This window comes from Lonchura striata, chromosome 26 (assembly GCF_046129695.1).
Source record: "Lonchura striata isolate bLonStr1 chromosome 26, bLonStr1.mat, whole genome shotgun sequence".
NCBI classification, from domain to species: domain Eukaryota; kingdom Metazoa; phylum Chordata; class Aves; order Passeriformes; family Estrildidae; genus Lonchura; species Lonchura striata.
The window spans coordinates 5064584-5080902 of record NC_134628.1 but is presented as its reverse complement, the minus strand read 5'-3'; the positions used below and the strand labels follow the sequence as shown (position 1 = coordinate 5080902).

Sequence of the window (16319 nt, the reverse complement as noted above, 5' to 3'; positions counted from 1 at the left end):
CGGGTCCCGCCCCGCCCGGGCCCGCCGGTCCCGTCCCGCCCGGGTCCCGCCGGTCCGCCCCGCCCCGCCCCGCCCGGGTCCCGCCGGCCCGCCCCGCCCGGGCCCGCCCTCCGCTCACGTGCGGCGGCGCCGTCAGGTGACTCGGGTCGTCTGAGCGGAGCCCGCCTCGCTCGCCGGCCGGCCGAGCCAATCGGCGGCGCGGAGCCCGGCAGCGGCCAATCCGGGCCGGGCTGGGCGAGCCGGCCGGGCTGGGCGAGCCGGAGGAGGCCCCGGGCCGGGCGCTGGCGGCGGCGGGCTCGGGCGGACATGGCGCTGCAGTTCGGCGGGGCGGGCGCGCCAGGCACAGCGGAGGAGCCGGCGCTGGTGGGGGGCAGCTTCGGGGCTGCGGACTCGTTCCCCAAGGACTTCGGCTACGGGGAGGAGGAGGAGGAGGCGGAGCTGGAGGGAGGCCCGGGGCCCGGCGGGCCCGGGGGCGGCGCGGGCGGGCCCGGCGGCGGCGCGGGCGGGGCGGACTCCAAGCCGCGGATTCTGCTGATGGGGCTGCGGCGCAGCGGCAAGTCTTCCATCCAGAAGGTGAGGGGCAGCCGGCGGCTCCCCGCCCTGCCTGCCGCGCTGCCTCTCGGCGCCGAGCTGGTTCTCCCTGCTGTGCTGCCGGTCGGGCCATTTCTACTTTTTATTGTGGGCCCATGTGGCGAAGTTGGAGCGACGGGAGCCTCCTCCTTACAGACGTTTACTTTCCAGAATGGACTCTGATCATCTGCCCTAGAGAGGAAGGTTGTGTAGCATAGGTTGTAGCTTTTGTGTGTTTCTTCACTTTTAAGGCTTCAGAAGTAAAAGTGAAGACACTGCTGTGAAATTTATCATGAGGTGTTTTCTTAGGTGGTATAGGTGTGTGGTGTTTAGCTAATGCTTCCACTTGGAAGACTTGAGCCGTTGTTGTGCCCTTTGATGCTTTGAGAGAGACTTCTGCTTTTGTGTGAGCAGAAAGACAGCCTCTGGTTTCCTTTAGCCGGAGTAAACGAGCGTCACTTGTCAAGGAGGAAATACAACAGTTCCGGTGCCTTAGGTTTGTTGGTAGTTTTGTGAAGTCACTAGTGTTTATTAATAAAAATAAGACGAAACTGACTTTTCATTTGCCAGGTAGATCGCTAGAATTGTAGCAGTCAGAACAATCCTTGTTCCTCAGTGCAAATTTTGTTTGCAGTCCCTCCTGTGAACTTTTCAGGTGATATTTTTATGGGAAGATGTTACTAGTGAAATGCATAAGTCTCATCTCTAGACTTAAGGGCCTCAAATTTGTTTCAGATGCAAGTGTGAAAATCTACAGAGATTTCTATAAAGTTTTTGTGCAGAGAAGCCTTTATGGACATTGCAATATAGAAGGTATGCATCTGCTTCTTTTAGAAATCTTATGCAGACTGCTTGGTGATCCAAGACTGCAGTAAACCATTGAGTTCTGATTTCAGCCTCTGTTAGTGAGAGATCTTTTCCATTAAGCTATGATGAAATACAGTGGCAGACTGAATTGTTCTTGCTTTTTAGCCTTATCAGTTATTCCCCATTATTTAGGTCAAATGCTCCCACTGTATGTGCAAATGTACTGCTTTCACTGAAAGCCTTTTTCTGACTCTTTTAGTCATGTGAATGGTATTCCTTGTAGCCTTGTATTAGAGATCTGATTGTATTATCCACTTTTGAAAAAACTGAACCCTAAAAACTAGAGGAAGACAGGCGCTCCAGATTACAGATAGATTTCAAGCCATTACAAGTCTCTTTATAGATGTAGCTTTTGGACTTTTTTATGGCCAGGATTCGTAGACTTCAATTCTCTGAGGGCCTATTCCAGTAGTTGTGTAGGAAAGGAATAGTCTCATATTGAATATGCAGTAAGGGGACATAGAATTTTTCTTTTGCCAGTTACCAACCTTACTTAGGAATTAGAAACTGTGATTCTGGTACCTAGGAGCTCATTGTGAGGCTGCCTGAGCAAAGTCTAATATAAAGAAATTTCTTATTAACAGCCTTCCTGCTCTTAAATCTTTCTAGTTCAAAAATAGGCATAACCAGACCCAACCCTTCTGTCTGGGCACTAGTTGTTGATCCTCTTGCCAGAAAATAGGGGTATATAGAAGATAAACACTGTATTGGGGAAAACATTGGCTTTGTCATTATCTAGAAGTTTCAGTGAAAAACATGAGTTATTAAATAATTTCATGCTTCTTCTGAGAGCACTATTGACAAGAGATCTCTCACAAAAGAAAAAGCCAGGGTCCTGGGGAGGGACTTTTTTTCTCCATTGGTCAATTGGATTTTCCATACTGGTGTAACCTATGAATATTCAGTAGGAAATTGTCAGTAGATTTTGGGAATGTAGTGATTGCCTTAGTTCATAAACAAATTTCTGTGCAGACTTGCATAACTGGACTTACTGTATGTACTGATGTAATAGGGAGCTGGAAAGAGTTCAGGTGGAGAACATCAATCTGATGAAATGTGCTATTTTGGGAAAAAAAAGGAAAAAGGAGTGTTGCTTCCCAGGGACTTATCAGCTTTAAACTGAATTTACTAATTCTGTCCTGCTTTTGTGGGAGATGCTGAGTTCCAAAAGAAATGTGGATTTCAGAATACTTGAAAATTATGCTGCAAACCTTGAAGAATGCAGTACAGCTGCTGTGTATCTAGAAGTGTTCTTACTTCTCCATTCAAATGTCCTGCTGTTTAAAATTTCATTTAGACCCTGGCTTCCTAAGATGTTTGTCCCAAGGAAATAAATTCTTTCCCTTGGCTTTAAAAATCTAGGCTGAAGTATTACTTTGAACCTCACTAAACTGTACTGGGTGTGGAGGTGTTTGTCTTGCAGTTTTTTTGACAGTTTGTTGCATCAGGTCTCTAATGACTTCTGTAACTGTATGAAGCATTTGAAGAAACCAAGATTACCAAGTTTGCAGCCCCTATCATGAAGTTTTTTAGATTTACCAAGTGTTGTATATGAAACTTCTTTAATTTTTTGCAGTCCTAGTGTATGACTGCATTGTTTGGAGTAACTTTCATGTGATCTAGTTGAGTTGCATTAGCACAGCATTCTCTGTTGACACTGTTTTTGCTACAGGCTGCTTTTGCTGGTTCTGTACAAGGAAGGGCTAAAATCCCAGTGGGGCTTTTTGAGTTCTGGCAATGAGTATGTTTGCCATCGTGCAGCTAAACTGTTTTTGCCAACTGGTGTGAAATCCTTCATCCTTTCTTTGGTGAACTTTCACAGGAAGTTCCACCTACATATGAGGAATTACTTATTTACTGTGTGGATGGCTGAGCCCTGGAACAGCTCCCCAGAGAGGGTGTGCAGTTTCCCTCTCTGGAGCTACTCAAGAGCTGTCTGGATTCAATCCTGTGTCCTGTGCTCTGCGAGGACCCTGCCTGAGCAGGGATCAGATAACTCCACTGTGCTCCCCTCCAACCTGACCCATTCTGTGATTCTCTACTCAAAAGGAGGTGTTAATAGATGGCAAACTACCTAGCTGTCTGGCTCTCTAAAACGGAGATGTTATTTTTGTGCTCTTTGTTTTTGTTAGGAACCATCCAATTATGTTGTGTTTTAACACTTGACACCAGACTAAAAGCAAAGTTTCCTTCAGGAATTTCTAAGACTGGAAAGGAAAAGTTCTTAAAAGCTTGCAGTTATTTAATTAACTGGCTTTATATCAGATCTGAATATAACAGAATTTGAAAACACTGTGCTAGTCTTGCAGGGAAAGAGAGTAACTTGGATGTCTGTGTCTTCAGCCAGTGGGGTTATTTATGAAAATGTTTAACTGTATTCAGTTGCTTGGTTCTTCTAAGGGGTAGGGAATTTCCTTAGCTGATGAAGGAAGCTGTCTATTTACCAAAAGGAAGGTATACATTTTAGAATGGGTAAACTTATTTGTAGAATTCAAGTCATAAATATTTCACTAATTTATTCTAATAAGGTAAAATCTACACTATTACTTGTGTTCTTTTAACAGGTGGTGTTTCACAAAATGTCTCCCAATGAGACTCTGTTCTTGGAAAGTACCAACAAAATCTACAAGGATGATATTTCCAACAGTTCATTTGTGAACTTCCAAATATGGGATTTTCCTGGACAGATGGACTTTTTTGATCCAACATTTGATTATGAGATGATCTTCAGAGGAACGGGTGCTCTAATATATGTTATTGATGCCCAGGTAAATGCAAATCACAAGGAAGTTTTAATTTTGCTTTTTGTGTGAAAGGAATGATCAAAAGGCCAGCAAATTATACTTTTAGATAAGTTCATAAGGCTTCTGCTGTGTATGAAGAGATGCATTGGCAATCTGATTTCTAGTGTGTGGTTTTGTTTTGGTGAAGTGACTGGACATATGCTGCTGGTGGAGAGAGTGGAAAGGGCTCATACTCTGAACGTACCTGTTCTGTAATAATAGGGAGAATATGCTCAGCTAAATGGTCTGAATTATCCTTTTTTTCTGCTCTGGAGTTTAATTAATAACAACACACTTCTGACCTCAGTTTCCAATATTGGTAGTAGTGGGTATCTGGTAGTTTCTAATAAACCTGGGAATTGCACCCTGGGAGGTTTTCTGGTTATTAGGAACATCTTGGAGATCACTGCTGCCTTGTGCTGGAGTTGGAGTGTAACCCACCTTTTGCTCTGAAATCTGGTTTTATGTAGCTGAGCCTTGTATAGCTAATGAAACTTAATTGACATAAGGAATCTATGCTGCTTGGATTTATGACACGTCAAGGTATTCTCTTGTCTGTCCCATACTTCTTTTTAGTTACAGAAGTTAAGTTCTTGCACTGAAATATTTTGTCTTTGTGCAGAATGGAATAGTTGTCAGGCAGCAACTTTGTCATTCATTCCTGCCAAAACTGATTTACAGGATGACTACATGGAAGCTTTAACAAGACTCCACATTACAGTTTCAAAAGCCTACAAGGTCAACCCAGAAATGAACTTTGAAGTTTTTATTCATAAAGTTGATGGTTTATCAGATGACCATAAAATAGAAACTCAGAGGGATATTCATCAGAGGGCTAATGATGATCTTACAGATGCTGGGCTTGAAAAACTTCACCTTAGGTGAGTTAAAGACTCTGGCATATATGCTTCATACTGTTTCTGATATGCATACAGATTAAAGGCTTTTAGATGTAATACTGGAACAACTGGAGCAAGGTCTGGGTAGTTTCTTAATATTGATTCAGCTTGCGTAAATAAGATACACTGCTGAATTTATGAGCAAGCCTCAGCTGCTAGGCTGGCTAGAAAAGAGGCAGGTTACTGTATCAGATCCAATCAACAGATTTATCCCTGCTCGGTGATAATTGAAAGTCTTTCACCTTCAGTGTAACAGATTTGTAACAGATTTGTGCATGTGGGCTGGAGGGGCAGAGAGGGACAGGGGAACCTCTGCCTTCCAGTCCTGACTTGCACTGACTTTTCCCTGTGATTAGTGTGATTGGTTCTAAAAGCTTGGTCTGTTACTTGAGTTTTGGCTCACCTTTAAGGTGTCTTCTACAGACACCTTTGAAACAAGCTATCTTTTCTCTGGATATGTTGTTCTTTTGATTCTTGTGGAGCCAGTATCTCTCAATGTTAATGGGAAAATAGTGGAAGGCCAGGAACAGGACTGGAAGAGATCTGAATTTTACACCTTTGTGATAAGCACTGTGTGGGCCAACTGCATTCTAACAATGTTCAAATTTTTAGTTTTGGTCTCCCATCTCTCAAGGATGGGGAAAATCTGTTTCATATGTATTCCATCTGCTCAGAACCTTGGTTCTTTGTGCAATGTCCAGACATATTTGTGATAAAGGCATCCCAGGCAAAAGTAGCAGGCCTGAATGTTAGAAAATGTAACTTTAACATTTCTGTTATAATTCTGAAACACTCTTGAATCTTCTTTTTCTTTTTTTCTTTATTTGCCCCCCTCCTCATCTCAGCTTTTATTTGACCAGTATCTATGACCATTCAATATTTGAAGCCTTCAGTAAAGTGGTACAGAAGCTCATTCCACAACTGCCAACCCTGGAAAATCTACTTAATATCTTCATCTCAGTAAGTGTTCATCTAAAAGAACTTTGAATGAAATTCCTAGAATGGTAAAGCAAGTTCTTCTGCTAAAGATTGCTGTCTAGATCTGCTCTTCAGAGATTTGGGTGGCACTTGTGTAGGTGTACTCTGGCAACTTGGTTTTCTATATTAAAAGCTCTTTACCATAGCTAAATTGTACTGATGTGTGCTTTGTGGGCTTTCTCTAAATATTGACACAGTGTATTTTGCCTGTTTATAACAGCTGATGGAGGCTTCCTGCCTGCAGGGTATACTGATTACTTTGCTAAGGCACTTAGAAGTCCAATGTAGCTGTACTAGCCAGAGACTTTTTTGATAATGTGAACTTGGCCTTGGACTTAGCTGTCTATCTCATATGACCTGTGAGACTTTTGCCCTTATTCTTTTAGTGTTTGTGTTTCTTATGGAATTAGCAGCAAATAGAAATTTGCTGCTCTATACTTCTAATCAAATAAAATACCACCCTAGAGACAAGACCATCTCATTTAAGTTGCCTGTGAGGCAACAAAGAAAAAAAAAATTTATATCCAGGAGGAGCTGGATACTTAGACATGTCAACCCATGCTACCATATAATGCTTGTTTGGTAGAGGACTGTTTGTAATAACCTGGCCCAATCGATAAAGGGTATGTTGACCTTGCCCAGTGCCATGAGGATGTAATCTTGATTCCAGAAAGATTGTCTGGATGTCTTCGGGACACTGTCCTGGGTATTCAGGCTAGCTAGGAAGAGATAAGGTGCATAAATAGGAAAGAAGCTTTGCTAGTAGTGTATATGTGATAAATTGAACCATAGAAGGCTTCTGAACTTAATATGAGCATATGCACTTTACCAAAGTGCTCAGTTACAAATGGCATTGTGCTTTCCCATAGTTATAACGTGGTACTTTTCATGGATTTTTAACTTCAGAAGCTGACTTAGTTGCTCTGCATGTTAAACTGCATGGCAAATGCTTCATGCAGAAATTGAGCTGCCAAGATACTACAAGCATAAAATTTAAAAGTCAGCATAGTGCTATGAAATACCTCATCTCTGAGCCCAGTTCCTTAGGAGGATGTAATTATGGCTCTTCTGGAGTTAATAGAAACACACAGAAGAGGTAAATTGCTGAATATGGATTCTGGAAGCATATTAAAATATAACCTTAATAATGATTACTTAAATAATAAATTAAAAAGAATTATAACAGAGTCCCCTGTTTTAGTTTTGTCAGCTATATGATGTTGATATGTACCATGGCAACAAGGGTATTGTATTTATAAGGTACATGCTCTAAATCTTGAATCTGTCTTAAAGCCTCTAAATTGCTTGTATTTAAACCATTTTCTGCTGCTAAGAATGTGAAAATATATGAATTCTACTTGAGATTTTAATAATTAATCCAAATTCTTTCTCTTTCTGAAGAATTCAGGCATTGAAAAAGCTTTTCTCTTCGATGTAGTCAGCAAAATCTACATTGCAACAGACAGTTCTCCTGTGGACATGCAGTCATATGAGTTGTGCTGTGACATGATTGATGTAGTGATAGATGTTTCCTGTATATATGGGTAAGTGATGAATACTTTTAGGAAAAAAAGTCCTCTGGAGGTGTAGAATAGGTTACAAACTGTGCAATTGTTGCTGGCTTTGTCATGCAGCAAAATGTTATCAATTGGTCTTTAGAGCACATTGGTTCTGTGAGTAACTAAAATAAATCCAAATTATTTGGCAGCATTTATACTTGGTTTGTTTCCCTCCACTGGTGGCCCTAGACAGCTATCTGACATTTGTAGAAACTGTGTTTCATGTAAAATCTGAATGCTGCTGTGTCTTGTTTGGCATGGTGGAGCAAGTACATAAATACCTGCAAATAACTGGGGTCAATAGCAAGCCCTAAGTGTAACTTGCAGTGACATTGTTTGGAGACTTGCTGCAGTCTGAACAGAATAACATTTTGAGGTAGCTCATCTGCTGCTGACTTTCTATGAAGGATGCATGTAGTGCTGATATCTCACAGTTTACAGCAGAATTATACTTCCCACTGGACTTTAGAAGTGGTTCCGAAGAAGTGGTAACTTATCATAGAACTATGATTGTAGCCTGGAAAATGCAGTGCTACCAAGAAAATACCACAGCATTTTGTGGTCTGTTCCTGATGGGTTGATGCAGAGTTGTGTAACTGTTTGGTTTGGGTTTTTTTTTCTGGAGTGCTTAGAAGTAACTTGCAATACATCGTTTGCTTTTATAGTAATTTAACTAACACTGAAAACTTGAAGATAGAAAATGCTCAGCATGCTCATCTCTTCTTGTAAATGCAGGCTGGTGTAGCTTAAGACCAAAAAGTGTCCTGCTCCATGTTGCATTCTCTGCCCCAGCCTCATTAAGGAAACCTTGGTAGTAATTTACCAAAAGTAGTTTCATTGAGATGTCAATCCAAACATCAAAAGAATGCACACTGGTAGCTTGCTCTTAACTGCTCATCTGTGATAGTATCTAATGAAGGCCTCTGTCCTGTTTAGATCTGGCTTTCCTGAGAAACTTAAGGTCTGATAATGGTCTTACTCACTGATAGTATTAAGACCTGCATTGCAGGTTCTCCATTTGCTTAGTTCAGTATGAGTAATATTCTTCTAACTGCATTTAACAGCTCTTTGTCTTGGAAGTTACATGTGCATGCCTATTAGATTATGCCTTGGGTTAACTTGTTCTTTTTTAGGTTAAAAGAAGATGGCACTGGAAGTGCTTATGATAAAGAGTCAATGGCAATTATCAAACTCAATAATACAACAGTCCTGTACTTAAAGGAAGTAACAAAGTTTTTGGCATTAGTTTGCATTCTTAGAGAAGAGAGTTTTGAGCGCAAAGGTAAGAACTTCTCTGCCATTGAACAGCCTTTATCTAATATTTTCTTTCAGCTGTAAAATATGAATATGACTTTACAAGTCACCTTGATTTTTGTGTGACTAAATTTGTGTAGTTTCTTATGGGAGGAATTTTTGATTTTTTTGGAGATAGATCTAATGAGGTCATATTTTTAAATTTGTGAATCATCACTTTAATCACTGTCCTCCTGCCAAAATGACTTGTGTAGCTAACGTGAACTCTGTCTCTACCATCTGTTCTAGTGGGATCAGTAGTATGGAGCAGTGGGCCCCTTACCTACTGTTTGGTCATGAATATACACCTTGCATTCCAAATGAGTACCTTTTTTCCCAAAAAACTGAGACAGTACAAATAAATACTAGCATCAGTAAAACTTTCTTACATCTTCTGACTCCAAATTTATACTAAATTAAGTAGTAAAATACCTATTGCTTAAATTTGATATTGATTTTGAAGCTCTGTTCACATAAATGTGCCAATCTGAACGCAGTTTTAACTCTCCTTGACAGGTTTGATAGACTACAATTTCCATTGCTTCCGCAAAGCCATTCATGAAGTTTTTGAAGTAGGTGTTGCCTCCCACAGGATCTGCAACCATCAATCAAGCACCTCAAATATGAAAGCAGTGACTCACAATGGCACACCTAGGAATGCAGTCTAGAGGAAAGCTAAAGACCTTGGATAGACTTGTCAGCTCTTCACTCCAAAGTTTTGTGGAACGAGAGAGGAGTAGTCTGAAAGCCTGAAGTATGTTTCAGAGAAGAGTGGTCCTAACTGTGGAACAGCAGATTGTAACTCATGTTGGGCAACTGAAACTACTGTGAAAATACTTTGAGGCCAGTGGAGTTAGAAATGCCAGTTTGAAATCAGCTGTATTGCAAATGCAGTAGGTTTTCAGTTTGGAGTCCTCTTTTAACAGTCTGTGTCTGACTGATTGCCTGGTCAAAACTTAGAAACAATTGAGTTGGGTTGTGTGTGAAACACTGAACAGTCACTTGCTTAACTTTTTAAATTTTTTAAAAATTAATCTGTAGAATATCCTCTTTGGCTTAAGTTTACCTCCTGTCATGCAAAAACAAAATTGGTGTTATTAAGGCTTGTGAAACTCAAGCTTTTTGCTTGCTGAGGCTGGTCTCAAATCATTCCATTAAGTAGTTCTTGTTCTTGCTGGTGTGCTCATAGTTCTCATGAATTCTGTGCTTGTTAAGCGGATGCAAGATAAAGAGCTCCGTTGTAGTGATCATGTGTTTGTTTAGAGAACTGACCTGGAGCTTCATTTTAAGAGAGAGTGATACTTTGCTTTCAGACCACACTTCTTGATATATCCCCTTTGATGGAAGGGAAGGATTAAAATCAGAAATAAACTACCTGCTCTCTTTTGCAAAAACATGGATGTCATAAATCTTTGTGATTAATCCTATTCAGGGAACAACTGCATGGCTAACTAAACTGAAATGTCTGCCATCTGTTGGAATAAAGCAGCCACTTTCAGCTATTCCCAAGGAAATAAATTACAAAGTTACTTACTTTTGATGGTGGATGTTTCTCCACTCTCTGACTGATAATCAAGACAATTCCTAGCAAGATGTCCGAGGGTGTTATCTGTGCATGGCAATTAAGTTCACTGTGCCATAATTTACTAATAGTACTGGCCTTTGAGAGTACATTGATTCTGTACTATGACAAACACCCTCTTGTTTGTTGCTGTGCAATCTGACTAGAATAGTGGTTTTTCTGACTTTATGAATTCTGCTGACTTTCATACTATGGGCAGTATATGTGAATTCTTTAATTTATTGGTATTAATACTGCAGATGTCATTGTGTACACCAGCCTTGCTGTGCAGGAGGCCCAGCCACTGGCCCATAAAGACCTTGCCTCTTTTTACCTGTCCCTATGTGTGTATAGGTTTGTTGCAAAGCCATTGGACCAACTGTATAAGTCCCACTACAAAAGTTTCTGCAAGAGCTAATTGAAGTAATCTCTGCAACTGGTGTATTTATGTGGTCAGAAATAACCATGGGACTGCTTCTGTGCTTATAGAATGAGCTTCCATTGATATATGTAAAAATGAATATACATGCATTAACATTGGGGTGTATCACATACTGTGTAAATGGTTTTTTTACAGCAGGAAACTGGAATTTAAGTGCTCTAGGTCTGTTCTCTTAAATCTAGGCTGAGCCCCTTTTTGCTAATGGAACTGCAGAGCTTTTATTAAGGGAGTGCAGCGGACTCTTTAAGATTGGGTTTTGTAGTTTGCAAGCACTATCACAGTTCAAATTCTGAAGGTAGGAGAAGAAGTAATTGGCAAAACAACAGGAAGAAAGCATCCCCATTTGTGCAGTGAGTTTTCCATGTTCTAAGTACATGCATATGTTCTCTTTCTTTTCACCCACTACAGCATTTTGTACTAATAAAATGAAAAAAAAAAAAGTCAAACTGTAACACTATTGCTTTTGCTCGTCTTTATGGACACAAGTCTATAAAGGCCTATGTGGTTAAACAAACTTTTAAAAGCCATGTTATCTTTATGGTATACTGAAAAAAGTTAAATACTACATTCTCATTTAGTCACCCTTAGCTTTCATCTTAATTAAAAGCTGACTCAGAGCTAAGCTCTGAAAGTTAAATTTGTCTCTAGTAAGGAGTACAGTATTTCTTTTGTTTACTGAACTAAATCAGATGCTGTTATACAAAGGGAGTGTTAATAACCTGTTGGTGCTTTAGAGAGACAGTTTTTGGCTTCTGAAATTTTTATGGTCCCAGGGAGGAGGAAAGATAGGAATCAGGGTTTATTTTCTCCCTTGTGTAGGAACTTGTCTCTCCTTTCTGTGCTGACCTGCTGCGGGGAGAGATCCTATTAGAGAAAAGGGAAGGTGGTATCACAGTATCTCCAATAAAAGCATTGAACTTGTAGAGGAAACCATCAACTGGGGCTTCACTTTTCTGCCTTTTCCTCCCGCTTTTTCCTCCTCTGTACCTATAGTGGTGTGGATGTTCTGTGATCTTTTTTTCCAAACAACTGAGCATGTGTGCTTTTAAGAAGAATGACGCTGACCGGGCAGGGCATAGGCAAAACGGTAACCCATCTGCTGAGAGAAGGAATACTATTTCTTTCTGTGGAAGAATAAAGCAATCCCTTGCAAGGTACTTTTCAGAGCTTTGCATTGTTGGGCATCGGGGCGTTGCTGATGACTGGCTGAGTTTCCCGTTGGCAGCTGTAGCACAGGAGAGGGATGGAGGGAAAGGCCAAGCCTGGGAAAAGGGACAGAGTAATCAAAGGCAGTATCTCTGCTGTTCTGCAGGTCTAAAGCGCCTGTCGTTTGGCTGGAAATCCCCAAAAAATCCCTCCTCGCTACGAATTCCTCCTCACCGCGCCTCTTGCTCTGTCTCTCGGATAGCAATGTCCCCACGGAGCTCAGCGCGGCTGGCGAGCGCCTCCCGCTGCGGAGCGCCGCGGGGCCGGAGCGGGGCTCGGCTCGGCCTCTGCCGCCGCTGTGCCCGCTCGGGCGGGCTCAGGAGCGGCGATCCTCGGCCGTCACTCGTGGCGATGATCGCCACACACCGTGAAACGCCCACGGCAGCGCTGGGTGCTGCCCCGCGGTGCGGAGCCGCGGCCGCGCCGCCCGGCCCGGGCGGTGCGCGGTGCGGCGGGGCTGGGAGCTACCGGCCGGCCGGATTCCTGTGTTCTCCTTTAGGAAAGATTCTGTGCTCCCTTGGGGAATAGCGGGTTGGGGTTTTGGGCTTGGAGCGGCCGCTCGCGGTAGACGGCGCTCTGGTAACGCTTTGCAAGAAGACTTGAAAAAATGCCTTTCCGCTGAGTCCTGCTGCTGTGCCTGTGCCCATCCTCTCCCTTCCTTTCCTTCTCTTACTATCCCAGCACAGTTTTTTACCCTGACAGTTGTGGAAACGGGTAGCAGGAGAAACACAGCCTTTAAAAAAGGAGTTATAGAGGTGCCTTTTCTGAATGCTGGCGTTTTTTGAGGTTTACATTTGGTAAAAATATCTTGTGTTGTCGGTATAAACAAGCTGGAAGCTGGGCTTCAAGGGATGCTAATTAAGTTTGCTTATGATACTAAGTTTGGAGGAAATGTCGTCTCTTGATGAATTAGAGGGTGGGGCAATCACCGGCTGTGTGGAACGCAGCAAAGTGTTGGATTTTGCAGCTGGTTTGTGTAACCCTGGACATCCAGACAGGCTGGGGAACGAGTGTCACAGAAAGTGAAAGTTGCTGTCTCATATTATAGGGTTAAATCTGTAATTCCCTAACAAAGTGTTTTTAAAACCTTTTACCCTATGACATAACAAAATAAAGGCAATTCCCTGTTTTTATGTCACTTAGGGGCAAATAAAAGAAAAGCTATTGTAGTCTGTCCACATCTTGCTTGACTTTGATTTTTTACAATCAAGTTTTTATTGTTGTTGTGCCCATTCCTCTGTCCCACCATCAATCTTCCCACCCTCAAATATCTTTTAGGCTGCTAACTGATTATTCTTTATCTGAGATCTGTAAGAGAAAGTCAGAGGAAATATGTTGAAATACCAAGTAATATTAAACTGCCTGGTTTAATAAAAAAAAAGTAGTGTGATTTTTAGCTACTAAAAGTAGTGTGGATCCATTTCATTCTTTTTGGCTTGCAGTGAGTGCATTGGTTATTCAGTGCTCTCCTGTGATCTAAAGATAGTTTATTTTTCATGCCCTCTAGATGGCTGTCTTGTTCTCTTTGAAAGAATATTGCACAGTCTGGCAGAGCTGCAAGGCAGAAAGTTTATCTAATTAGTCTCAGTTTTTACATGTTTGTGTATTTGCAATGTACTTTAACGTTTATGGACAAAAATTATGATATGTGACTTGAAAACCTTCTGTGAACCACTGTCAGCTGGTATGTCTTCTGTTTCTGGGCAGGAGGTGGATAAGTGCTAACTTGTTTCAGAGAATTGAAAGCATTTCCTAATAAACTTTCCAATATATCAAAAAATGCTAATTTGTTGCACAAGAAAACTTCTGTAAATGGTAATATAATTGCCAAACAACAGCTTAATAAAACCATATCTTTATTCACCCATCAGCAGTGCGGAGTGAAAACTTCCTGAGGTTTTCAGTTCTTCCTTGTTAAAAAAACCCCTCAAAACCCTAACATTTTTGGTTCTTAAAGTTCTTAATTTATTTTGTTAGATAAGCTGCTTACTACAGGAAGGAGCGAGTCCAGCATTTGCTGTTCAGCTGACATCATTACCCGTAAGTAAAAAACCAACTTCGAATGGGACTTGGTATTTCCTGTGTGTAAAGTACAGAGAAACATAAGGATCTATTGCCCAGTTTTCTGAATTGTGATTGTCTTGGAAAGACAGGTGTCTACCAAGGAAGGCAGTAACCTCCCTTGGAATGGAAAATACGAGCCTCTTCCCTCCAAATTATTATAACTTAGAAATTGTGAAAAACACATTCACTCTCCTGGGAAAATTTAAAAAGTTTAATAAAGGACAATAGGAGACAAAGAGCATAGAGCAAAAGAGTGTGAGTAGTCCTTGGCTGTGATTTTAGTCATTTTTATCATCACCTTCAGTTTTGGCCTTGGAATACTCACTGTCATCAGACAGTGAGTGCTGATGGTTGGCAGATCTCTACAGGTGTGCTCATCCTGTGTTCATTGGGTGTTACCCATCCAAGCAGCATTTTAATACAAACATACTTGTATCAGCTATTGCACTACTATGTCTAAGCTTAATTAATAACAGAAATAAAAATTATATATTTATAACAAAGTTACTTTAACACCACATATATAGAATAAATTTTAATATTTGTGAAAAGCCAATATGTATCTATATTATAACATCTATATAATACCTATATTATAATATGTATCTATAACAGAAATGAGGCTCTCTTGGAGGGGTGGGGAGCAGCTCACGGTCCTGGTCCCGGGTTTCCCCCCAGCCCCCGGGCAGATCATGAGGGTCCTTTGCAGTGAAATCAGTCCTCAGGATCCCTGCATTTCCCTGAATCCCTCGGGATCCCTGCCCTTCCAAAATTCCCTCAGGATTTCTGCCCTTCCCAGCCTAATTCACTCAGGATCTGTGCACTTCCCAAATTCTCTCAGGATCCCTGCCCTTCCCTAAATCCTTCCGGATCTCTGCCCTTCCCTAAATCCCTCAGGCTCTCCTACATTTCCTTAAATCCTTGGGATCTCTGCACTTCCCAAAATCTCTCAGGATCTCTGTCCTTCCCTGAATCCCTCAGGCTCTTTGCTCTTCCCTAAATCCCTCGGATTTCTGACCTTCCCTAAATCCCTTGGGATCTCTGCACTTCTTTAAATCCCTCAGGCTCTCTGCATTTCCTTAAATCCTCGGGATCTCTGCCCTTCCCAAATTTCCTCAGGATCCCTGCCCTTCCCAGCCTGATTCCCTCAGGATTTCTGCATTTCCCAAATTCTCTCAGGATCCCTGCCCTTCCCTAAATCCCTCAGGCTCTCCTACACTTCCTTAACTCCTCGGGCTCTCCTGCACTTCCCAAATTTCCTCAGGATCCCTGCCCTTCCTTAAATCCCTTCGGATCTCTGCCCTTCCCTAAATCCCTCGGGATCTCTGCACTTCCCTAAATCCCTTTGATCTCTGCCCTTCCCAAACCCCCCAGGTGAAGAGATGCAGCCAGCTGCACCCTCCCCTCCCCTTGGCCACTTCTCTTAGGTATCCTCATCACCATCTCTTAGGCAACAAATGGGAGAAAATTCCCTGAGAGAAAGAAGGGAAAAAAAGAAAAAAAATCCTAATCTCTATGAGTGATGAAGAAATTTACTTTCCACTGTGTTTATTTTATTTCTTAATGCTTCTGAACTACCAAATATGGAATTTTTTCACAGGAAGTGCACTCCTCTTGACAGCATTGATCTTAGAGTGTTTAGAAACTACTTCTAGTTAATTGCTGTTAAAGACAATTGTTAAGGGATGATAACTTATCTGATTGAGCATTGATTAAAATAATTGCTTTCTGGAAAAACTCCCTTATAAGTTAATGCTTCTGAAGGGGAGATCATAAGATTGTTAAGCATCCTTCTGCTGTCACAAAGAATGATGTCAGTTTTTGGAAGTGACAATTAGCACAGTGATGGCAACTTTAGGTTAGGAAAGGACTGCCTTAATCTGCCCCTCCTGCACACAGAATCACAGAATCATAGAATGGACTAGGTTGGAAAACACAATTGGTTGGTCAGTTCAGTTAAAAAAAAAATCAGATGTCAAATAAGAGTCTTTTGAAGTTAAGAAAAAAAATCATTATGATTACATTTGACTTTATTAATATATTAGTTTTTATAGAATTTTCAAGTCTACCTAATTTAAATATATTTTCAATGGAGTA

The 16319-nt window shown here is 41.5% G+C and overlaps 1 protein-coding gene across 1 annotated transcript; it reads left to right on the top strand.

The window, feature by feature from the left end:
• Positions 1–248: 248 nt before the first annotated feature.
• RRAGC (Ras related GTP binding C) lies at positions 249–11062 on the top strand. Its single transcript, XM_021554836.3, has 7 exons — positions 249–573; positions 4002–4205; positions 4902–5101; positions 5965–6079; positions 7499–7641; positions 8790–8938; positions 9466–11062. The coding sequence occupies exons 1-7, from the start codon at positions 307–309 to the stop codon at positions 9615–9617; spliced, it is 1230 nt and encodes a 409-aa protein (XP_021410511.1). The 5' UTR covers positions 249–306; the 3' UTR covers positions 9618–11062.
• Positions 11063–16319: the final 5257 nt, after the last annotated feature.